The sequence below is a fragment of the Equus asinus genome, chromosome 7 (genome assembly GCF_041296235.1).
Source record: "Equus asinus isolate D_3611 breed Donkey chromosome 7, EquAss-T2T_v2, whole genome shotgun sequence".
In the NCBI taxonomy this organism is placed as follows: Eukaryota; Metazoa; Chordata; class Mammalia; order Perissodactyla; family Equidae; genus Equus; species Equus asinus.
In genome coordinates, this window is record NC_091796.1 from 74,505,474 (window position 1) to 74,530,951 (window position 25,478).

Genomic DNA, 25,478 nt, shown 5'->3' on the forward strand with positions numbered 1-25,478 from the left:
CAACAGCCCCAAACCCCCGAGATTCCAGTCTGCCTTGCTCCCCTGAGGTATCCAGTCACAGGGCTAGGAAGAACTTCCGAAAGGTTACTTCATCCCTCCTCGTGTCTTCAGGAAGAACCTGTTCCTGTTCCATCCCAGGCAGAGAACCTTCTTGGCTTTAAAGACTCCCTCAGACATAGACATTGAGCATTCTCCCATGACTCTACTCGATCTTATTTCTGCAGGGTAAGCCCACTGCAGAGCAATGGGGGCTTTGCTTGGGGCTCCCCGCAGGTGGCATTAGGAATGGTACAAACTGGAAGAAGTTGGCTGCCTCCATTGTCATCCTACTGCTGTTGCCTTAGGGTTCTGGAGCCTCTTCTACTGGCACTGCCTCTCCCCGTCCCCCTTAACTTAGGGTCCAAGTGAGACCTACTCCCAGAGATTCATACAGGCAGCCACACCTGTGGTTTGAAATAGTCTTTATTTTGTAAACATCTGTGTTTAAAATAGATGAACCCTGCTCACAATTCATTTACTGGACCCAAGACACAGTACACAAAGTTCACCCATCACAGGGAGATGGTGGGGGGTCAGGAGTGGGTGGAGTGCCTGGGGCTGAGTCTCAAGACAGCAGGCGCAGAGGTGGCGAGGAGGAAACAGGCAGGAGCGCCTGCTCAACAGTCTGGGCCGAATGCCAGATCCCAGGCCACCTCCTGGACAGGGGAAGTTTAGGGGTGAGAGGCCAACTCTGATACCTACTGAGCGGAGCTGCTCCCCAAAATCCCAACTCTCCTCCTGCTCCCATCTCTCTCCCCAGCTGTGGCCCTGGTGGACGGGGCTGATCAGGCCATAGAATCCTGACCCCAGGTTTTCCTTTCCCGAACTTCTAGGGTACAGTAAAAATATAGTCCCTTTTTCCTGAGGGGGCGAGGAGAGCAGGCAGTGGTGCCGCCTGATCTCCAGGGAAAGCTGCTAGACTGACCCACAGGTTGGCACCAATGCCCAATAAAACTTGCCCTGACTCAAGTCCCTGGCTGAGGGCACACCAAGGGTTGGCATTACGGACCTCCCTCCAGTGTGATGCTGCATGTCTTGACACCTGAGGAGTCAGTCAAGGCAGCATCTCCAGCCTTAGTCATCACTTCATCCTAAAGTCCGCTCTCTAAATATCTCATTAGCCAACTACTCCTAACCCTAACTACTCCTGCCCTCCTTTTCCTTCCACTGCGCTAACCTATCCCCAATTCCTACATCCTGAGCTACCCTCTCCTGTTCTCTCCTGGTTTGAGAAGAGTCAGGAGGAAAGGTTTGGTGATTTCACCCCCCAGCCCCTTTTTGGAGGAGCAAGGAAGTGGGGCTCTTAACCCTTCACATGTGTGAGCCCTGGGTTCTGGTCCAGAGCCCAATTCTTTGTTTTAGCTCCAGCCCCTGCCATGCGATGTGGCTAATATGTAGTTAAAGAATGATCCTCCTACCTAGGCTCCTCCATCTTGGGACGGTGGGGAGGAGCCCTACGAGAGCTGGCAGCTGACCTGTTCCTTCCTTAAAAGGCCTCCTTCAAGCTACTCTTGGGCCACATGGTGTTAAAGAAACTTCTTCCTGAACAAAGAGCTCTGGGGGAGGGAGCCGCTTCCCTCCACCTGCAGCCACAGTGCAACTGGCACACCCTCAAGCCTCCTCCTCAGGAGCTAGAGGGGCAAGAAGAGCACGTTGTCCTGGAGGCTGAAGAGAACAGCACCAAGCATTTCTACCGGGGCTTTCGTTCTTTCTCCCCATGAAGGCCCTGCCCTTCTCCACAAACTTTGGGTCTCAGGAAAACTGTGAGAGCTGAAGGCTGGGTTCAATGAAAGACCACCAATGTGGCTATGTCACCTCTCACCGGCCAGGGGAGTGTGGGGTTTCCACAAGAAATGGAAGATGGAACCCAGGAAGCCCTGCTGCTGCCATGTTCCCCTCTGGTTTGCAAACTGCCATCCCTGGCCTGCAATCCCTTCTCTTCACCTGATATATAGGAGCTAGTCCTTCATTCCAAGTGCTCTCCTTTTTGGAGTGCATGCTTGGCTTGGCAGTACCTCTGGCCCCAGGGGTCTCCTTGCCCTTGAAGTGCCCTCAGGCCCTGGTCCACATCTTATGTTCAGGAACCCAGGTGGGGAGAAACTGTGTACACGCTGCATGGGAGGTAGAGAATGGAGGTGAATTTTTATCCCTGCCACCCCTCATCACTTTTTTTCCTTCTCTGAGGTACCTGCCTCCAAGCTCAGTTCCCCAAAAGAGGCAGGTGGGCAGGCAGCCAAGCAAGGCCCAAGCTGGGGGGCGGGCAGGGAGAGGTAGGACAGCCCTGGCTTGAGGACCACCAGTTTGGTGTTTCATTCCTACCTTGATGTTCCACTTTCCCAGATCAGTGGGGAGGCAGGCCCATGGAACAAGAAGAGACGGGGTGGGGGAGGGAGGAGAGGAAGAAGCACCCCGTAGCCTCTGGCCCACCCACAAAGCAGGGGGGCCTTCTCCCCAGAGCAGAGTATGGAACATCCCCATGAGCCTGAGTCCATTCCCTTAGACAGGGTTAGGGAGAAAGGGAAGAAAGGCTGCACTAGCAGCCACACAGCAGGACACATAGGGAAAGGGGTATGAGGGGCTGGGACACAAACACACTGGAGGGGAAGGGGACAGAGAAAGAGAAGTGGGAAGAAGAGAGAAAAAGCGGAGAGGAGACAAGATGCACTGAGAAAGAAGGAGCCTTAAAGTGGCCTTGTCTCCAGACTCGGCCACTGTGTGGGGTGCTAGGGTGGTGAGACAGCACGTGTAGCACATTTGGGGCTCACAGCAGGCCTGTGGCTGGGGAACAGACTGGAGGACACCACTCCAGGCTAGAGGGGCTGGGGGCAGAGGCTGCTCGGAGATGACACAGCACTGCTCTCAGGACCAGGCGGGGGGGTAGCAGCTACTGATGTTCCACAGGGTCACCCAAATGAGAGGAGAGGCAGGGCCAAGCCCCGACTCCCTGTCTGCCCACCGGCCTCCTGAGGGAGGGGGGATCGTGTGGGTGCTCCACGCAGGAACCTCAGCACCAGCAGGTTTTCGAAGAGTTCGCTGGGCCCTCAGGTTTGCCCTCATCCTCCTCCAGCTCTGCCAGTGCCAACTCGTTGCTGGCACGTGTCCGGAGACCATCCAGCTCCTTCCTATGGGCCTGCAGCACCAGCTCTGTCAGACGCATGAAAGACTGGGAAAGCAAGGGGCACAGGTTAGCCCAGCATCTCCTCCTCTTCCCTCAGCGATCCTGTAACTGCCGAGGGCCACGTCTCATCCCATCTCGCCTCCTGTCTGCTGCCTTCCCCGCCTGCCTCCCCAACTCTGCTGGACTCAGCCAAAGAAGCTGGGCAACTGGGCTCCAGAGCTCTCACCTCTTTAATGTTGAGGTTGGTGCAGGCACTTGTTTCATAGAAGTCCATGCCATACTCCTTAGCCAGCTGCAAGAGAAGAACATTCCTGAAAGGGAGTCAGTAAGGGAAGGGAGGTGCCCAGAGCACCCGGCACATACTCATGCCACTGCACTCACAGCCTATGCTGTGCTGTGACAATGTCTCAGATAGGTAACTTCTCAGACGAGCCTGGGAGCTTCTAAGACACAGGCTAGCAGAGAATGGTAGAAGATGCTCCGCAAATGCACTCCTCCATTCCCCCACCCCCTACACACACACACCACCATATATCAGGAGACAAAGACACCAAAATGTTGTGGCAATACGGCAAATTAATGAAAAACATGGGCTTTGGAGTCAAACAGCCCCAGACTTGAATACCAGTACTGCCACTTCACAGCTGCAAGACCTTGGACAAATTACTGATTCTAAGCCCCAGCTTCATCATCTGGATGAAGGCGGATGAAAGTGTCTATCAGCCAAGGTTGTGGCAGGAGTAGATGGGCTCATCCATCTCAAAGCACTTGCTTAGCACCAGGCCACCCATACGGTGCTCAGTAAATGCTATTATTCTAGTAGAGTTTGCTTCTACTTTCAAATTTTTCAGTGACCATAATCACTTTTTTATACCAAAAAAATCAACTTTAAGTGCTAGTGGAATGCTATTGACTGAAGAGGGAGAAAAAAGCTCTTGAGGCCCTTGGAGTGGGTGGACGGCTCTTGTCACAGCCGATTCCATCTTTCTTTCTGTTCTCTTGGAGGACAGTCTCCCTGTATGCTTGGACATTCCCTCTCTGCCCCGATGGCTTCGCAGATGGTGGGCTCTTCACTCCCTCATTTCCCTTCCTACCTCTTTCCAGGAATAAGGAGGACAGGGAGCAGGTGTGGAGGGAGTGGGGTGACTGTAAGATGGTAGCTGTGCCTAGATGCTGTTAGAGAGGAAGTCAGCAACTTCAAGTCCTTCTTCATCCTAACACCAGGATGAGCTCTTCGGCAGAGGTAGTCCTGCCGTGGGGAACTGAGAGCTGGGAGAGTTGCTGCCCAAGAGGTCTTTGTTTCAGGATGGACCCCAAATCACTGTCCAGAAGGACAGAAAGCAAACTCTCAAGGATGGCAACTCACCCAGTGCCTTAGGCTACAGTGGGAGGTGCGAGGGTGCCTGATGATAGTGACAGAGTCCTGGGTCCCAGCTCTCAGGACTTGTCCTGGAAGGCAGCGGAAGACCCGAAGGATGGAGTTGGCCAGCTGGCTCCCACTTACCTGCTGCCCTTGCTCTCTTCCCACCTGCCGTTTCTGCTCTTCATCCGCCTTATTCCCTATAAGGATCTTCTGGACACCTTCTGGTGCATACTAGGGACAAAGGACAGGCAGAACTGCCAGTGAGTGCTGCCTTTCCCTCCCATCTCCCCACCATACAGTCCACACTGGCCTCCACACTAGCACCAAATTTAAGAGCCCTAGGGACAGAGTGGGCTGACTGGGTGCAGGTGTCAGGCTCCCCCAAGTACCATGGCTGACACCAGGGTCTCAGAAGGGTGTCATGGGGACAGCTTGGGGTAGAAGACACTCTGGCTAATACTGGTGCTTCCTTGGGTTGGACAACTGATATCTGGTCTGGAAAGGACACTGGACTGAAGTCCAACCCCTCATTCTACAGATGAGAAACTGGGGACTCAGAGAGGTTAAGGGGCTTGCCCAAGGCTCCACAGCTTTTGTGGCAGAGCCAGGACTGGAACCCTCGTCTCACAATTCCACCTGGTCCTGAGTTGGGGAAGGAAGCTGCTGACAGGGTAGGCTCTGACCTAACTTGTCTCAGAGAAGAAACAGCCAGAGAGGCCTGGCAGGGTGCAAGGCATGGAGGGCATGGCAGCTTGGGCTCCTTCCCGATGCCTTACTCACCTGGAGGGCTTCATCTGGGGCTGTGGAAGCAAGGTTTCCTGGTAGCATTTGCTCGCCAACCCCGAGAGCTTCAGCCCTTCCCATCTGGCCCTCTCTTTGCTTTCCCCTCTGAGGTGCCCTTCTCCCACCCCCGACAGTGAGGCAGCATCTCCTACCTCATCCACATCACTGACCCACTTCATGATGTGCTGGTAGGAGCGCTCGCTGCTAATGTCGTAGACTAAAAATATTCCCTAGGAGAGAGAGAAGGAGAGAGAGGTGGGGGGTGGGAGGGTCACATGCACACAGAGGCACTGCATAGTCACGGGGCCAGAAGCAGATGTGGTACCTTAACTGCTGGGTCCCACTCTCCCTGCTCCCTTCTTAGCATAATGAGGATCTCTCAGCACCCAGAAACATCTCCTTCTCTCTCAGACCCGCAGAGCTATTTCTTCCTAGGTCCATCACAGAACTTTCTGAGGTAGGAGGGTACCAAATACTTTGACCCAGGTCTCTGGCCCAGGGTGGAGGGTGGAAGTTGAGGGTGAGGATGAGGGACCTGCCTATAGTTAGTGGTCAGAGACTAAGTGATGAATGAATGATCAACGAATAACTGAAAGACTGCCCCGAGGCTCCCCTCCCCAGCAGGCAATCTGAGGGCCCTATTTTGTGGGTCAGAGGCACAGATATCTCAAACACCCAGAGCCGGGAGTGTGGGTGGCAGCATTCCACCTCTAAACCCGGAATATGGCAGCTCACCTGGGCCCGTCGATAGTACTGCTTTGTGATGGTCTGATATCTCTCCTGCCCCGCCGTGTCCCTGCAGTAGAAAGCCAGTCCCTCAGAAGAGCAGGGACCATGGAAGCAGGTGGGGAGGGGAGAAGCAGGAGCTGGGAGACCCTGTGCCCTTGCAGGAAAAACTGGGGAGCAGCAGGGTGAGAAATCAGTGGAGCTTTGGTCCCCAAGGGGACCCAAACACATCTGACTCTGCAGCAGAGAGCCCTGGTCATCTGGTGCAGACAGGGCTTGCGGGGCCTCGTCAGCTATGTCTGCACCAGGAGTCACAACCCTAACTGGGCCTTGGACAACTCTCTCTAGAATTTGGCCATTGTGGCCAGACTGGTTGGACTGCTCCACCTCCAGTGCCTATGGGGCCTCTGAAGGCAACGCCCATGCCAATCTGAAGGCGGGAGACAGCTTCCAAGAGCGTCAGGACAGAGCCACAGCAGCCCCCTGTGGCTACGTGCGGGAACTGCACCATGCTGTACTGAGGAACTCACCCTGAATGACAGGGTGGAGCCCTCCCTCCTTCCAATCCTACCACAGGGTGTCACAGCTCAGGGTACAGCCTTATTCTAAGACAAACCCCCAGTGGTTAGTTTGCCACTTCTTTCTAACTCCTGCCTTTTAGTGACTTGCGGTCAATCCTATAAAGTTTCTTAAGCAAGATAAGAGATTAAGGCTCACAGGAGCAGGAGAGGGGCTTTGAGAATTCTGCTTCTCTCCATGGAAGAGGTGGCCAGTTAACCCCGATGAAGCCTCAGGACTTTACATATGGCAGTGGCAGCCAGGAAGCAGCCCACTCACCAAATCTGTATCCGCACCTTGATGCCATCAACCTCTATGGTCTTCATCTTAAAGTCAACACCTGGGGAAAGAGAGAGAGCAAGAAAGTTAGCAAGGGAACCAGCTGAGAACTGAACAGTAAGGCCCAGGCACTCACGCTGGAAGGGATCTCCTTTTGGTTTAATTTGGCTGAAAGATGGCATGAGATAAGGCCTCCCTGAACCAAAAACTACCCTGAGGAAGTGTCCGGGGCTTTGAACGGGGCTTTCCTTCCTCCCTAAGCTGGAGGTGACAGCAGTAAAGGGCTCTGAGGACACAGGAAGTGAACATGAGAGAATATGGAGGAATCCGCTCCATCGCCGCCTCACTTAGCGCCAAACGTGTTTCACTCTACACACGTGTGAAGTCTGCCAATTATACTTCTGGAGAGCTGCTTGTTTCCATCCCTCCTTGAACTCTCATCCCCAGAAACAGAATCTGCCTCATTTGCCTGGGCTTTTTCTCTCTCTGCCTTATTATTCTCTCTGCAACAAGGAGGGGTTGCAGAGTTGTCATGAATGGGGGAAAGGCACACAGACCCTGGAGAGAGCAGGACTGTTTCAACCCCATGGCGTGTATGAAACCCTCGGCACCTGGAGAAGGCCCACCAAGGAGAAGGCCTAGTAGATCTGTGGTTGACTAGCCCCTGTTCACCACAGGAGGCACTGTTGTTTACTAGAAGGAGCACGTGCTTTGAAATCAGGCCTGAGCTCAAAGCCTTCTCTGCCCACTTAGCTCATAGATATGACTTTGGGCACCTTGCTTCTCAGATCCTCCATCATGGGGACCGCAGTCATTTCAGAGGCTTGCTGAGAAGACCAAATGAGATGCAGTGCCTGGTACCCGGTGGATATTCAATCGACTGCAGCTATCATTATAGGCGAGTACAGGCCTGGTCCACAGTGGGTGCTCATGGTGACCACCAACGACCAGATGAAGAGGCAGTGGCACAGTGTGTCACTGGGGGATGGAGAGGAAAACAAACAGGGTTCTCAGGCTCATCTGCCCAGACTGGAGGAGCTAAGTTGCCACAAGACACAAGAAACATAAGGGATTTGGCAAAGCAGCCCAGGGCAGAAAAGTATTTGAGGAAATTTATAGCAAGAGAAGTCAGCACCAGCAGCAGCACACAGGCTTGAATGTGAGTGACGACAGAGAGATGAGGGGAGATGTTTTTGTCATGTTGCATCTCCTCAGCCCTAACTGTGCCCAGTGATTGAAGAGGTATGTCTAAAAGGTGAATTAAGCTGAAGTCTTCGTGAACTTCCTGGAGACAAGTCAGGAATGGGCATGGTTAAGCAGTTTTCAGGAGGAACATGGTAAAGGCAGAGTTCTGGACAGTAGACACCGGCTGCACAGCACAGCCCCGAAGACCCCAAAGGTGCCAGATTCTCCCCACCATTGCCATTCCACCTTGGCATTAGTTCTCTCACAATGGGAATACTTCTCCCCGTATCCATGCTGTCCTCAGCTTTCCGCAAATACAGATTAAATTCAGGCTCTTCTCTCTCACCATCAAGACCAATCATTTAATTAGAAGGGAGAAAAAGATTCAGAACGGACAACCTGAACTAAACCAAGCTGGTCAGACGTGAATCATTTTTCGCCTGCCCAAGCTGATTCATCTCTGTTGAGCTGTACTTTTCCAAATGGGCAACGTCTGGCAGCCATTCTTCGAGCGTGCTGAGACAGTGAGGAGGGGGAGGAGAGAGAAAGAAGGAGAGGGGCACCTGGCCATGGTGGGGCCGTAGCGTGCTCATCCCTCCCAAGACAAACAGTTGTCAAGAATTTGCTTCTCCCTAACACCTGGCATAGGAGGGACTCCAGAAATTCTTGTTCTTTCCTGGTGCAGTACCTTCTTCCCAGGAGAACCAGCAATTCTGTTCATTTTGTAATATACCTAACACATCCTCCTACCAGCCCAGCAAGCCTGGTCAGTGCCTTGTGCAAAGTGGTCACAAGGGAGCTCCTACTCCCTTTATTTCATAAACTTCTATGGGAACTTACTTTGTGTCCTCACAGTGCTAGGTGCAGATGGAATGGCACAACAGACACATGCCCCTGCCCTTACAGAGCTCAGTGGAAAGGACACAAAGGCCAGGAAGATAACTAGCCCAAGGTCAGCACGGCAACGAGCAAAGGCCTGTTGATGCCACAGCCCACGCGATCCCTCACACTGCTTCTTGGGGGAGTGAGAGCAGAGTTGTGTGGTAACTAGGCAGAGAAACTCAACTATGCTTGCTGTCCTGTTTCTCTGCGGGTCCCCAAGAAGGACTTGGCTGGGAGAGAAGCCCCCAACACAGGGGAACTCTCCCTGATAATGAACGTAGGCTGTTGGAGAGGCAAGACTGACAAGAAGACGTGCAGCTACCCTGGGGGTGAGTGCTGGGCCTGAGTCCTTCCCTCATCCTCCGCTTCCCAGCTGTGTGGCTGGGACCAAGGTTGGGGAATTCTGGGGGCTCCGAGCACCCACACACACCCCACCATCTTGCAACCTAGGCCCTCCTGATCCCCCAATAAAATGTTTTAACATCTCTGAGAAGTAAAATGCTTCAATTTTGGCTCTTCAAATGCACCAAGGAAGAAACAGAGAGTCTATGCCTTATGAGGGATTTTCCTCGCCCACCCACTCCCCCACCCCCTTTTTTAATTTAAAGATTAACAGCCCAAGGATCTTCTAGTGGAATCTATTCCTTCTCTCTCCTGCACACCCTGGACTTTCCATTGGGTCCACCCTACCAATCAACCCCTGGCCCACCATGACCTGTGCCCACCCATGGCCCCTTCCCTCTCCCTGTGGGGCTGTTGGTTTCTCCCGCTGCTGGGCGCTGCAGGGCAAAGTCAAACACTGGGCTTGTTCAGTCGCTGTGGACTCAGGCTTTCTCACCTCAGCCAGGCCCTCGCAGCTGCTCAGCACACTGTTTATTCCATGTGTGTTCACCCATCACACTCCTCACAGCCACTGTCCTCCCTGCTGAAGGCTTCAGCCCCAGGCACCCTCCCCACCACTGTGCAGTCAACAGAAGTCCTTCTCCACTGTCTATGGGCAAGACGGATGCTGCCTGATGAAGCCTTTCCTGAGGCCCACCTCATTTCCTAAGCATTTCCTGTTTTCTCTGCCTTCTCTGGGGAAGAGTTCCCTACCTCCCCAAGTCTGACCTCTCAGCTGTACTCATCAGCACTCCCTGGGTGCACAGCCTAACAGTTTTGCTCCTCTTTCTTGCATCTTCAGACTCCATGGGAAGAAAAGAGATTCTTCATCTACCTCCCCTCCCAGCATGTTCTCATTCTGGCTCCTCTAAGGCAGCACTTCTCAAACTTGAAGGTGCACACAGATCACATGGGGATCATGTTAAAAATGCAGATTCTGATTCAGTAGGTGTAAGATGGGGACTGATGTTGCATTAAGCTTCCAGTGAGGCTGATGCTACTGGTCCATGGATCACACTTTTGATAGCAAGCTTCTAGGAGAGTTGGTCTCAAAGTGTGGTCCCCGGACCTGCAGCATCAGCATCAGCTGGAACTTGTTAGAAAGACAAACTTTCGGGCCTCACTCAAGGAATCAGAAACTCTGGGGGTGGGGCCCTGGAATCTGTGGTTTAACAAGCTCCCCAGGTGATTCTAATACATGCTGAAGTTTGAGAATTTGGAGCTAAAGCTTTGAGGCTGAAGTGTCAAGTGAGGCAGCATGGGAGTTCTCCCAGTCTCAAGGTGTGCTCTGCAGATGCTCAGCTTTAGAACCATCTGGGGTGATCTTTCTAAACTGCTGCTATCTTGATTTGCATAGACCTACTGAATCAGAATTTGAGAGCAAGGCACAGAAACTTGTGTTTCTAACAGGACCATGTATGACTTTCAGAGAGAGGAAAGTTTGAGAGCTATAATACAGTGGAAGAAAAAGCCATTGGCATTGGAGTCAGAAAGACCTGGCTCTGTCCTGATTCTGGCACTTGGTATGTGACTTTGGGCAGGTTTCAACTTCTCTGAGCCTCAGTTTTCTTCTCTGTAGAATGAGAAGACCACCGGCCTCCTAAGGGTTGTTATGGAACAGAAATTAGACCATGTATGTAAAGCACATGGCACACGAGAGGAAGGGTTGTCTGCCTCCTACCTTCCCTTTGCCGGAGAAAGGCTTCCTGGGGACCAGCCAGGAAAACAAACCTAAGAACCCTGGATACTCTAGGCCTTTGCTACCCCAAGGCCTTTGCTAGTCCAGGGAACAGCAGCATCAACATCGTCAGGGAGCTTGTTAGAAATGCAAATTCTTCAGGGCCCACCCAGACCTGCGAAATTGTAGGTACGCTAAAGTCTGAGAACCACTATCTACCCCACCTCTAGGCAGCGCCACACCCAAGGCTCATAATAATGCTCACAATCATAGCACTCCCCCAGCTAGGGAATCTGACGCCCTCAGTTCTCATGCCAGCCCTGTGAATTAGGTAGCAGTGCAGATTATTACCGTGAGGCACAGAGAGGCCGAGGAACTTACTCATGTCCCCACATCCTGTGGCTGAGCCAGACGGGGAAACTGGTGTCTTAAAACCAACCCAGGGTACTCTGCACCCCACTAGTGGCTTCCCAGCCCTTCGAGGCTGTGGAATCTTACTGCCTTTGCTGTCACACCCGGCATACCCCACACTTGTTCTGGTATCATGAAGCATCTGGAAGAGAGGCAGTGGGCACACGTGGAGCAAGCCCACCACAACCTATTTTCAGAGAACCCCTTGCTCCTTGAGAGTTCACGATTCCACTCAGCCCAGATGCATCCCCCTGGACAGTGCCATCTCAGTGTCCCTAAAGAGAGCCTGCTTGCTTTCCTGGGCACAGGGAATACGCAGGGGTGAAGAACAAGCAAACCCCTCCACGTGGCTCCAGCAGAGGTTCTCCTGGGAGGAGAAAGTCAGGAAGATGCGGCCCTCTCCCAACCAAGTGCAGAGCAGCTCATCGTGATTTCCCAGCACCTCAGATATGTCGATCATGGTCTCTACCACACCCAGTATCCTTTTCTGGCTGGAAGTGCCCAGCCCAAAGCCCCTGCTCAGGGAAGGAGGGCTAGGCACAGCGTGTTCACTGTGGAGAAGCAGCTCCTGACTGGACCAGGGATGGATATCTGACCCAAAGGAGACCCATCAACAGGCTTGCTGGTGACCCACAAGGGGACCTGGCCAACAGGGCAAGGGAACCTAGCTAAGCCGATCAAACTAGCTCCCTCAGACGGTGCAGAAGGGACTGGCCAGTTGGTAAGGAGAGAAGCATGAAGCAGACAGAAGTGCAGAGAAGCGGGATGACTAAAACGGCAAACGCACTGGCCAGAGCGGGCCTGAGGGCGCTGGATCCTCACACAGCCACCAGACCCCACCTTCCTGCCCATGGGTTTCCTCATACCACATCCCCGTTTTCTGAGAGCGCCTCAGGATGCCTGAAGATTCACAGCCTGTGACTGTCCACTGCTGCCTAAGGACTCCGCCAGGCCGGTGGGCAAGATGTCCCAACTATGGGGCTGGGAGGAAGACTTCTAAAACCATGGGCCCTGCTCCTTGCTGCCTCCTGGTTTTTGTCTTCTGGCCCCAACTAGACATGGAGTACCTAAGGGGCAGAGAGTATATTCTGTATTTGACAAAGTTTGTTTTTTTTTTTAATCTTTACCTCCATACCAGCTCAATGCCGGGCATAAAGTAGCATTTCCATTAGTGGCATCGCCCTCCCCCAGAGAGCACAAGGCGGGATGGGCACCGGCGGCTCGAGAGCAGGGACATGTGTCCTGCCATCTAAATGCCTCACAGACACTGGCAAGAAAAACTTGTCAGTTAAGTGACAGTGCCAGGTCCTGATACGCATGTGGACAGGTGCTGCCCTCACCACACCTGTGGCCTGAGGCAGCCCTAGGCCTCTGGCTCTTCCTGCTGTGTCCCTGGCTGCATGGCCTTTGCTCCTCCAGCAGCAACCCCTAGCGACTGCCAGGCCACGACCTGACCCCTGCAGCACAGTGACAGGGATGCTGTCAGAGAACTAGGAGGACAAGCAAGGCCCTCTTCTGGGCACCAGGGACTGGGGCAGACAGAGGGATGGGGCAGGGTAGACAGTGCTGGCACTCACTTGGCTCCTAAGATATCTTGCCTTGGCAATGAGCTTACTACCTTCCCAGTCGAGCAGTGAGGGCAGGTGGAGACCGGAAAGAAGGAAACAGGACAGATCCAGGGGAAAGAACACTCCCCCCCTCACTGTCTGCCTCCAAAGAAAGCATGGAGGAAGTGCAGCTCAAGAAACAGAGGGGCATGGTCAATAAGAACACGATTGTGAGGCCAGAGTTTGGTTCCAGTCCTGCGTTTTCCACTAATTACCTGTGTGGTCTTGGGAAAGCTACTTAACCTCTCTTTGCCTCCGTTTCTCACCTGTAAAATGGGGATGATGATCCCTGATGTCAGAGAATTTTGTGAGGATTATGAGATGAGGTATAAAACTCCTAAGGCAGAGCCTGGCACATAGAGCTTTATTAAATGTTAGCTGAAGAAGCTATCAGCCTCCTGTAGGGGAGGATGGGATTATGGAACCCCGGGTCACAGCTCGGGGAATGGAGAGAGCTCTGGGAAGTAGGCGGGGCTCAAGTTGGGAAGATGGAGGAGAACGGGGCAGAGAGGCAAGACAGACACACTAAGCTGGAGCATTTCAACAAAAAGAGAAACTGCCACTCACCATGGAGGCTACATGGCCCCCAGAGTCTGACTACAACCTAAATTCTGGCACAGCTAAGGTGTGCCTATTGGTGGGCCAGCACCTCATGGGTTAACGTCAGGTGCCAGCTTGCCTGTCTGCCAAGTGCCACGTGGTTCAAGTGGAAACAGGGCTCTTCTGGGTGCCAATGTTATCACCATGATCAACCACAGCCCAAAGGACCAGCAGCGTGACCCGAGCCTTCTCATTAGCAATGAGACGCCGCAACAGGGACAACCTAATACACCTGAAACCCAAGGCAGACACCCAATGCCTGGAGCCATGCTGGCTCCAGTTACGAAGCCGAAGTCCAGGAAAGCCCTGCCCCGCCCCCCAGAAAACCGGTATGTGCTGGACATGTGGAGCTCATGTGGGTTGTGGCAGGAGGTCGCCTCCCAAGAGGTCACCCTGAGAAACCCCAAAACAAGCTTTAGGGAAAGAAAGAGCCTGGGGGGAGGTGGCTGCCTGACTTTGCCACCCCCAACAAGGCATCACAGTAATCTCCATTTCAAAACCCCCTCTCGGCAAGAGAGAGGCCTACTAATGCCAGGAGACCCATAACACAAGTCAGGGGCGGAGCAGGGAGGAGACAACACAGAGGGAGAGCTAAGAGACAAGGCTCAAGGGAAGACTCCAGACAAAGGCTCCTGGCACATGAATGTCCCTCAGCCCAGTCAGGCGAGGGGAGCTGGGAGCAGCTTTGCCCAAACCTGCTCTGGCTGCAGCCCTCTGCCTGCCTTCCGTGGGGCCTCGGCCTCACTGCCTGCGGGACTGCATGCTGGCTGGCTTCTCCTTGGACCCAGTGCGGGCTGACTGCCCCTCATGCTGCCTCATTCTGGGGAAACGGTGCCCCCAGGCTCTCTGAGCAAAGGCAGTACCAGCATTCGCACCACCGTGTCCTGGGAGTGATGGGAAGTGGAAATAAAGGGATGCCTGGTCGCTGGCTAACTCCAAGGCCATGTTTTAACCTCCAGGGCACTGGGCTCAAAGGCTCTGATTCAGATGCCCACCCACAAGAAAGGGTGGAAATTTCCAGAATGATACTCGATCCCTCCCTTCTTTATAAAGACACAAACAGATGCGTGCACACAGACACACACACACTGGACCTCAATGTGGAAGGACAGTGGTGATATGGGGACCAGGACCACTGTGGAGCCTACCCCTTTCACATAAAATCTTGGAGAGACAATCTTCAGAAACCCAGGACCCATTATCATAGAAGGGTTTCCCGGTCAAACATGGCCTCCCATGAGGCTGGAAGGAGTGCATGCCCTCAGTGCCTGAGCCCCTGACCCTGAGGTGGTTCTGGAAGGTCACTCCAGCAGCTCGGTTGAGTCAACGGGCATCATCCGTCACCAGTAGTGACCCTGAGTGACAGACAATACTGAACTTAGTCTAAGATACTGACCCCTTGTCTCTGCATTCACCAAAGAGGACCCCACTCACAGCGGGATCACAGGAGCCACTTTCTTGCTCCCTGCTATGTCTGAGCTTCTCCTATGACATGGATCTGAGCAGAAGAGCTAAAAGCTACTGGGCACTGCTCACCCCTTACAGAACTTCCCCCTCTTCTCACAGCCCCAACACGTGTGGAGCCCAGTGAGTTTCTCATTGTCTGTGAGTCCCAAGAAACCAACACTACTTGGAACTTCCCTCAGGGAAGAGCCAAAGTTCTCTAGGAAAACGCACATATGCATGCATGCACTCATTCAAACAAACTGTTACTGAGTGCCTCCTCTGTGCCATGAACTAAGGTAGGTACTAGAAGACACAGCCACGAATAATACAGAAAGATCCTTGTCTGTAGAGAGCTTCTGTTCTAGTGGGAAAGACAGATAATCAATAAGTAAACTAATAATTTCAGAGAGTGATAAGTGTTAAGAGGCAAAAGCAGAATAACGGAGTAGAGAGTGAGGAGATCTGTGTGCAGGCTGCTTTAGATCAGCTGCTCAGAGAAGACCTTTTAGAGGAGGTGACAGTTGAGCTGAGACCTGAATGGCAGGAAGGTACCGCAGGGGGAAGGTCTGAAGGGTCAGCGCCCCAGGCAGGAACACTTTTCAGTCAAACTTGCAGTTCCTCAGAAGAGAAAGGGCGGAGGGACCAACATCATTCTTTCCTCTGTTGTAGAGAGGGAAGGCACAGCAAGGCCCTTCGCTTACCTTGGATCTCACAGGGACCCACTCATATGTGCACATGTGTGTGCACATGTCCAAGTACATATACACTTGTTTAGAGGCTCTAACCTGAAGAATGTATCAAGAAACTTCTCAAACACTAGAAAGGGCAACTTGGGGACTCCTTGCCCCCCACTTTATGGTGAGATCTCTATACTGAATAACTCATGTGTATAAAGCGTATCATTCTGGTACACAGAGTGGGTACACAGAGTAGGTACTCAGGAAACACCAGGTCCCTTCCCCTTTCCCTTCCCATGACCGCGTGCACAGACCTCCATAGGGCCTCTGTGATATGTGCCGTGTGCGCCAGTTAATCCTGTCCTGCTCCCGTCTGGCAGACCCCTTACCTGGGCCTCGCTTCCCTAAGCCTGCTGCTGAGCGGTCTGTGGGCACAGCTGAGGCGGCCAAGACCTGCCAGGGTACTGACTACTTAGTCCTCCATCTCCTCCTGAGCCTCTTCCCAGGAAGGGCCATGTTGACAGGCAAGAGAAGGTTCCGGGAGGAAGAAATGGGCTGGGAGCTTCAGGAGCAAACATCTTGGAGGAGACGGCCTCCAGAGGCATCTGCCCTCACAGAGAGCCCATGAAGCAAACTCCTAGCAAGGATCTAGTTGAACTTAAGCTAGTATGACCATGACCTGGCCACTACCAGCTGGCCCAGTGGGGCAGAAGAGTAGCAGCCCCAAATGATGAGGCGTTCTCCACAGTGCCTCCTCCCCAACCCCTTGTCCTCTGGGGAACCTTACTTAGTCTTTAAGGACCCACTCAACTGTCACTTCTTCTGTTAGCCTTCACCAGTCAACCCTGGGGGGAACTGATCGGTCCTCTGTGACTCCAAAGCATCTTGACATTGCATTTACATAACGTTCTGGTTGTCTGCATGCCTGACTCCCCCACTGCACTGTGAGCCCCCAGAGGGCAAGAGAGCATCTGATTCATTTCCTATTCTCATTGCCTGGCAGCCGGTAGATACTCATTACATATTATTCAACAAAATTAAATAAATGGAAGAAAAAATGAGTACGTGGACAAGTGCACGAATGAGTGAATGAATGAAGTCAGTACATTCCATGAGAAAAGACCAGTGGACAGATGATGGGGCCCCAGCCACAGAGTCCTCAATGAATATATTATCAAATAGTGATATGAGGGCAACTCTCAGATCTCATCCTCAGAGGTTCCCCCAGCCAGACCCTTCAATCACAGCCCTTGACTGTCCCCCAGAAGGTCACATCAAGGAAGCAGACTCAGCCAACAGCAGAGACACAGTGTCTCTCTGTCTCAGAGCCCTCAGATGGGTGGGGAGGCACATGTTCCATCCGCTGGGCTCACAAGAGAGAGGTTCTATTTGCAACCTGTGGAAGGGCCTTCTGGGATGAGCAAGCGCATGCCCCAAGCCAGTCTGGAAAGACTGGAGGAGAGGAGACGTTCCAGCATGGGCCACCTGCATGTGGATGTGAGTCAGCACTTTTCTTGGGCCTCGGTTTTCCCAGTTATAAAATAGGGCTGATGGTGAATCTTTCCTCCTCGGTGGGAGGAACTAAATGTCCAGGAAGCTCTATGGCTCCCTTCACAAAGCACACTGCCCAGGCAGAACGGCCAAGGAGAGGTCAGAGGCCTGCGCAGAAAATTGGCAGTTTTACAGGGAAACAGGCGCAAATATTAGATTACAGAAGAAGGCACTCTGAGAAGAGCTGGCAATCAGAGTAGCAGGGTAATGGCCAAATATCGACTTTCATGTAATAAAGCTCATCACCAAGCCTTCTGGGGAGCGGGAGGAGGCTGGCAGGAGGAGGAAGGAGCAAGCCCCAGGGAGCTGAGCCGCGGCTGAATCTGCAGAGCCGTGAAGGTGGCACAGGCGCGTAGGGCAGCCGAAATGAGGTATCAGAGCCGTTCTTGGGGATCACGTCCTTGGGGAAAGGATGGGCAGAATGGAGGCCCAAGGCAGGGCCACGCCTGGCAGAGGCCCAAGCCTTGAAGCAGAGCCACCCCTGTCCTCTCGGGTCGCCTCTCTCCCTATTCCTTCAAACCAGCTCACTCTTCCTCCTTAGCCCTGGGCACTGCCAGGGCACGGGGGCGCCTGGCACAGAGACTTAGATGAAACCCAGAGCCTCCTCCAGTGCTCCCCTGGAAGAAGGGACAGCGCCCTGATTCCTGTCTGTTCTGCTCACCTCTGTACCCCCAGCTCCTCACCCAGCACTGGGCATGAGGCCCAGCTGCTCATCTGTGAAGATTCATCTTGTACTGCCTTCCTTAGAGGATCTATGTCTGATTTTTGGTAAGAATCTAGCCAGGTTTCTTACACTTTGGCATAAGAGTGGGTGTTCAGTAAACAGTGCTCCAATGGCTGAATGCATGAGTGACAGAGAGGGTGACCTCAAAGCACATCATTGACAGTTTATTAATCTTGAACACTTTTTTTTCTGCTTTATCTCCCCAACCCCCACCCCCCCCCCCGTACACAGTTGTATATATCTTAGTTGCACGTCCTTCTAGTTGTGGGATGTGGGATGCTGCCTCAACATGGCCTGACGAGCGGTGCCATGTCCGCGCCCAGGATCTGAACCCTGGGCCGCCACAGCGGAGCGTGCAAACTTAACCACTTGGCCAAGGAGCCGGCCCCTTGACAACTTTCTTATGAGCTAGGAATAGTGATGATAATGATAGCTGCTCCCATTTTATTGAGGGCTCTGCCAAGTACTTTGTATCCATCAGCCTCTGTAATCTTCACCATGACCTTTAAGAAAGACTCTTAATATCATCAGTTTACAGATGCGGAACCTAAGCACAGAGACGTTAAATAAGCATCTGAAGGTTGCAAAGCCAGTAAGGCCACGGAGAATCTCATGCATGTCCTCGGCCCTCTTTCCACTCTACTCATGTCTTCTCACCTTCCCTTCCTTTCTTCTGGGCCTTGGGAACAGAGTGGGAAGAGACCTGTCTCAGGCTGCCCCAGGGCTGGAGGGGAGCGAAGGCCTCCCACCATAGCATGTAGACCCCCTTCAGCAGTGTACACAGTGCCTCATGGTCTGGGGCCCACAGACCCCAGGACCGTAGTGCCCAAGCAGTAGCCCCAAGGTTCATTAGGCTGCTGGATTCCAGGCTCAGGTCTCTGCCCGCTGGTCCTTCCCCAGCCCTCTCCCTCCCCTTCAGTCACCCACAAACCCTTGCCCCAGGCAGCCACGGCCAGTTCAAACAGAACTTCCTGAGAAAGGTGATACTGCAGAAGACCAAGCCTGAGAAAGCAGCCCTGAAGACATAGCAGTTCGACCTGTCAAACGGGAAAATCACAGATCACAGCTCCTCAGAATCCAGAAGGCGTGCAGCCAAAAGGAGCCCTTTGAAACAAAAGGTCCATGTTTCTCCCTCCGACTTATTTACTTAGCATACTACCCTCAAGGTCCATCCTAGACTTTTAGTGGAGAACACGATGTAGTCTATACAAAAGTCAAAATATAACCACGTACACCTGAAATTTATTTTTAAAAAAATAGGGTACAGAGACCAGGTGACAGGTCTACTCAGGAAAGACCAAGGATGGGAGGGATAAAATCAACTGTGGGCAGTCCCTTCAGCTTGCATTACTGGCTTCCATGTCACTTCTGGCCACCATGGGAAAGGAAACCAAAGGTCCCCTGCACGCAGATGTCCATGTAGGAGAGGACAGCTCCCTGCCTGGGCAGGCAGCACAGGTCACATGAGGCCCTTCTAGAAGCTGCCAGGTTGATGGGTTCAAGCTACTCCCCACTTCTGGAGGGAAACAAGAACAGCGAGGGTGTGGAGTCTGGTGTGAGTGCACAGGACGGGGTGGGGCTGGAGGAGAGAGAAGGAAGGAGCTGAGCAGTTCCTCCGTGCCCAGCTACCGCCACAGCCCTGGACTGGTCTCCCCGCTGCCGGTCTTAACCCCTCTAACGGCCATTTTCACCAGGTCATCCCCCTGCTAGAAACTTTTCAACCCACTGCGAAGGCTCAGTGTCTACCTCCTCAGCCAGGCCCTCGAGGCCCTCAGCCCCCTGGGCCCCACATCCATTCCTTCATTTAACACCACTCCTGGGGAGCATGCCTGGCCCCGTCCTAAGACTGTGAAAACAAGAGGAATGAGATTTGGTCTCACCCTCAAGGCACTTACAGCATAGTTTGGGAGACAGAGAGATAAACAGAGGAATGTTCTCACTCTTCCCCTAAAAACTCCCCTGTGTTCCAGCCAGACTGTCCAGAGTCCCAGGAACGCCCACGGACTCCCCACCTCTGCGGTCCCTGCTCCCGTTCCTCCATCTGCTCCCGCCCAACAGGGACTGAGACGCAGCCCACAAGGCAGGGCGGGGCCGGCTGCAGCCTCCCCATCCGAGAGCCCTCCCTGCGGCCTCTTGCCCACAGGGCCCTCTCCTTCCCAGCCTGCTCCAGCACTGGGTCGGAGCAGGAGCACTCACGGTCCCCTCACGGTCCCCTCACTGTCCCCCGGCTGCCTCATGCACGTCTGACATCATTATTCAGCTCCTGAGGACGACTGCAAGCCCTTCTTCATAGTAACGGTACTGACCACAACCGATCCTACCCCTGAAGTGGCTTCCCCAAGCGCTCCCACATAAACCACCTGGCTGTGGCCAAGGCACTTTTTGTCTGTGTCTCGCCTGCCCACCTAGACTGTGGGCTGCTGTGGGCAGGCAAAGATGGACTGAATATGTCTCTAAAATGCCTGGCACGGTGCTCCGGTGCTCTGTAGTGAGTCTTAATTAATTTGTTGAACAGGTGAGGAAATGGCAGATTTAAGTTAAGGCACCAACGGCCCCCTGGGCTCTGCATGTGTGTCAGCTCGGCCAGCCGCACAGGGAAGGACTGCGGGCGCACAGAGCCACCTCAGGGCCCCTGGCGCTCAGCCCACCTGGGAGGTCTCTTCACGGCTCCCTGGCAGGCCCTTCTCTGGAACGTCACAGGCTCTTACAGTAAGTGACATAATCGGTAAATCACGAAAGTGCCAGCCTAGGTGACATCAGCATGATCCAAGAATCTGACCTCTGTCTTGGCAGTAATTGCTGAATTGCCTCATTTTCCCCATTCACAAAAGCAGCTCCGGGAAAGGTGTCTGGATCAATGCCCAGCACGGTAAAAGAATGTGTCTTAGACGAGGAGCAGCCCGAGAGGGGACTCCGTGTATTATGCATCTGGGGATCTCCAGGTCACAGCGCCCGGCCGAGCCACAGGCCACACGTGGTTTTTCTGAATGGATAAATTAATGAATGTGACTTGGTAGTACCCATTTCCTTGGCTCCTTGATCTGCCTCCTGGCTGCCCCTTCCAGTTCCACGGGAAACTTTCTGTATCCCTGGAGCGAAAGCTGACCGTCTAATTCTCTGTAAGTCTTAGTTCAGGCTGAAAACATGCCCACGCCAGGGGAGAATCACAGGGACCCTAGGAAGCTTTAAACAACAACGCGTTGAAGAAACCCAGTGGGGAGATTTTAAAAGGCTGGTGTGAAGAAACACAGGTTTCTCTCTCTTCCATGGAATCCAAACTCCTAAACAGTCCTCTGCGTCCCGGGGAAGGGGGGACCCAGCCCTCAGAAGCAGAGGAAGAACTAGGAGAGCCATCTTCAGGTTTTAGGTCAAAATACCAAGGGCCTTGAGGGGACAGGAGGGGGAGTGGTGCAGAGACACTGATTCACCTCTGCCCCCAAAGTGGGCGGCCCCAGAGGGATTCCGAGGAAGTGAGGGAAACCGCGTTCACCTGTCCAGCTGGAAGAAGGTGTCTAAGACGGGAGAAGACAAGGTGGAAGAGACACAGGAGAAGGCTAGTGATCAGCCATCCGGGGCCAAGGGACTGGGGAAAGCATGCCCCTCGCAAGGGCCATTTGGGTATTTCAGAAACGGTTCCCTCACTGGTTTGTGGGGATGGAGGACACGTCTCCCAGGGGAGGCTAACTCCCCCACAACACTGAGTGGGAGCCCAAGAGCTTCGGACATGAGGTGGCTGAGTAAAGCTCTCCAGGGAAAAACTCAGGTACTCCTAGGACTTGAAATGTGTCCAGGACACAGGGTGCAAACTACTGCTCTTCAGGCAAAACCCAGGGGCCCCCAGGCAGCCCACAGCCCTCTGCAATAGCTCAGCAGCCCCTGGCACCAGGCCCATCCCAAAAATAACCACTGCAAGTTTCCCTAAGTGCTAACCTGCTGCCCTTTATCCCCAAGCCTGCAAGCTGTCCTCACATCCCATCTGGTTCCTCAGCCACTCCCTTGCTCATCACTCCAGGCTTTCTCCCAAGGCTGCCTCCTCCCTGAGCCTTCCCAGAGGCACGCAGCCCTCCTGCAGGCCTCCTACCCCACCCATCCCTTTGAGCCATCTCTCCCAACAGCGGCCCAGCCCCAGCTCTTGGACCTGCTGGGAGCCTGCCTTTCGGCTCCCCGGAGAAAGACGAGTGCGTTCCCTGACCCTAAGTCCCTTGATGGTAGTGAAGCAAAGATGGAGTGAGACCCTGGGAGCTCAACGATGAGGACAACAGTAAGAACAACCAGCATTTATCCAGCGTCACCAGTGTGTCTGACTGTGTGCCAAGCGCTTTTACAGACATTACCTCATTTCATCCTTACATTGCCTCAGGAGGGAGATAGTGTTATCATTCCCATTCTACAGATGAGACACTAAAGCTCAGAAGCTTAAGCAATATTCAAGGGCGTGCTGTCCCAAAGTGTGCTGTCCCAGAGTGAGGTCTCCAAGTCTGTCTGACAACAAAGACAGCCTCTTAACCACAAGGCTCCATTCCTCCCACCTCTACCTGCTCCCTCTTCTGTCTCGGCAGGGAGTGTGTGTTGGGAGGGAAGGCAGAAGACTCAAGTGGAAGCTGAGTGCCGGGCCCTCTCTGACGGGAGGGGACCTGGGCAGCACTGAGGCTGCTCCGTGGCATCAATGGGGAACTGGTCAGATGTGGGTGGGATTCCCGCAATTCAGACCTCGGGGGGGGCCCCCTCAGGACCCAAGAGGGAGAGACCTCGGCAGGGGGGAGACCACCGACCCCCTCCCAGAACAAGTGATCCCATCCCAGTCCTGCTGGGAATGCCACCAGGCCTTGTCCGCTAAGCACAGGCTCCAGCACTGCCAGATCAGAGAAATGTATTCTAAGGTGTGTCCTGCCTGCCTTCTGACCTGCTGGTCTGGACAAGCAGTTTTGAGTTCCTTGTCCTCCTCAGCCTCCTTCAAAACAAATGCTTCAGCCAACTGCTTTCCTGGAGCTGGCTAAGAAGTGCCCCTTTCACACGCATGAACGTTGAGCGTCTCACCTCCAGGTGTCCCACCTCGTGGCTTACCTTCACAACTGTGCCCAGGAACTCAATCCCTTTGGCCCCTCCCTTCCTCCTCTCTTCCGCCTCCTGGCTCCACACCGGGTCACTCCTGAACTGAGGGTACCCAGTGACTCAGTGACCCGGCTCCCCACCCTGAACCCCTCTTCCCGAGTACAGGCTGTACCTCCCGTCCCCCCCTCCACCTGGGGCTGTGGGATGTCATTTCGGTGGCTAGGATTCTCGCTGCTCCAGCTCGGGATACCCAGGCCTACACCCGCCCGCGTTCTCTCAGCTCTGATGGGAAGGCTCCCCAGCGCAAGGCCGGAGAACCTCTCCCTAGTCACGGACACCAGCAGGGACGCCCTCACCTCCGGGAACGGGGCTCAGGTCCCCAGCCGGTGGCCCCTCACCCCGGGATTCAGTCCCTGGCCCTGGCCTCCCGCGCCATCGCCTCTCGCCCGAGGGGCGGACAATCCTCCGGGCTGGGGAAGGGAAGGGGCCCTCGGGCAGGTGGTGGCGCGGGGAGGGTGGGGCGCCCTCCGGCCACCGCCCCTTACCGATCGTGGAGATGTGCGAGGAATGGAACTCGTTGTCGGTGAAGCGGCACAGCAGGCAGGTCTTGCCCACCCCGGAGTCCCCGATGAGCAGCAGCCGGAACAGCACATCGTACTGCTTCGCCATGGCTGGGCCGGAGGGGCCGGCGCTGCGGGCGGGCGGCGCTCAGCCCCGCTCGGCCGCTGCCATCGCGGCGCGCGCCCGCCCGGGACGCCGCGCGGCGACAAGGAAGCCGGCGGCCGGCCGCTCGCTGGGGGCCGGGGAGCGCGGCGCGGCGAGGTGGGAGGAGAGACGGCGGCCCCCGCCCGCCCCTTCCCCTGCGCTGCCGCCGCCGCCTGGGAGGGGAGGGAAGGGCAGGGGAGCGCGCCGAGAGCGGCGACCCCGCGGCGGGGCGGGTGGGGGCCAGGCCGGTGCGCGCTCCCCGCCGAGGGTGCGCGGCCCGGGCGGCGGCCTAACCCCTCCCAACCGCTCAGCGCCGGGACCCGGGACCCCGGGGAAACATTTGTGTTTCCCAATGGAGGAGTTGGGACGAGCTCCCACCCAGCCCACCTCCACCAAACGCAGCTTTCGGGTCTCAGCACTTCGCCCCAAGTGCCATCCCAAACCTGGCCCTGCCACCTGTCGACTGCGCCCCCCAGCTCCCGCCCCTGCAGGAGCCTGGTCGGGCCTTCCAGTGGTTGGTCCTCACCTGGGCTCACCTAGGTCAGAAGGCCTTGATTTCAGCAGGGTCTGGATTCAAACCCCCAATGACTCTTGAAGTCGCCGTCTCCAGGAACACTCGAGTGTTGCTAGAATTCTCTCCCTCTGCCATCTGGCTTCCCTGTAACCCTGTGCGACTGTGTCCACCCTCCCCTCACTCACCCCAGTTTTTCTTAAAGCAGGGAAAAGTGCTGAAAAGATAGATGATCATAAAAATATTTCCAAATGCAAAATCTTTTGGAAATGTTGTGTAGACAAAAGTCTCTCTCTGGAGTCTAAGCTGCTTAGGGTAGGTGCTCAGGATGCAAGTACATTATTTCGCCGGCTAAGTATTTCTGCTAGAGAACACCCGTGGCACCAAAGAATAAAGGGGCCTCTTTCAAGACCTTATCTACTACCACTGAATGTGTTAGCGCTGGAAGAGACACAAATAAATGCTCTCTGGAGTCTAGAAAACTATCCTAAGAATGAGTATTAGCAGAGAACAAGACTAGCCCATTAGATCTTTAAAAAGTGATGAAAAAGTGTGTGTGTGACTGTAATGAGGCTGAGTATTGGATGGAGAAAGTATTGCAGTAGGAGGTCAAGGAAAGTGATAAGTCCATTGACTTGACTTGAAGAATTATATTTCAGACAAAGTGTCTAAATTTATAATAAAGAGGAAAAAATCTTGAACCTGATAGATATTTTGATTACATTAAAAGCTAAAGAAACGGATCCTGTGGATTCCATTAAGATTTCTGGGTGTGCTTCTCTTCGCTGGATTTACATTGGGTTTACATCGGGTGCACGCCAAGGGCTCTGGAGGTGGGCACCCTTGAGTTCCAGTCCCAGCTCCTCCACTCACCAGCTGTGCAACCTTGAGCATGTTCCTGAGCCCTTCTGTGCCTCAGTTTTCTCATCTGTAAAGTAGAGATATCCTCACAGGATTGTTGGAAAGATGAAATATGATGTGTGAAAAGCGCTTGGCACAGCACTGACACAGTACTCAGTGAATGCCCACTGACAAAAGCACCCTGGAGTGTTTTCCCCATGCTCGTGTGCTGGGACGTGTATTCCACAGCTGGCCAGGGATGTTTTCGCAGAGCGCAGGCCTGTCCTGCTGCGATTTCCTGCCACACCGTCACCCCCAGAACAGAGTGCAGGTTCAGCTCAGCCTGAGCCCTGTTGGGCAGT

General features: G+C 54.1%; 1 protein-coding gene across 1 annotated transcript; it reads right to left on the minus strand.

Annotated features, from left to right (window-relative positions):
• Window positions 1-446: 446 nt before the first annotated feature.
• Window positions 447-23,913, minus strand: RAB15 (RAB15, member RAS oncogene family). Its single transcript, XM_014862618.3, has 7 exons — window positions 23,606-23,913; window positions 6,867-6,927; window positions 6,039-6,099; window positions 5,456-5,533; window positions 4,662-4,751; window positions 3,384-3,449; window positions 447-3,202 (listed from the first exon to the last, which is right to left on the minus strand). Exons 1-7 carry the CDS (start codon window positions 23,727-23,729, stop codon window positions 3,044-3,046), a joined length of 639 nt encoding a protein of 212 aa, XP_014718104.1. The 5' UTR covers window positions 23,730-23,913; the 3' UTR covers window positions 447-3,043.
• Window positions 23,914-25,478: the final 1,565 nt, after the last annotated feature.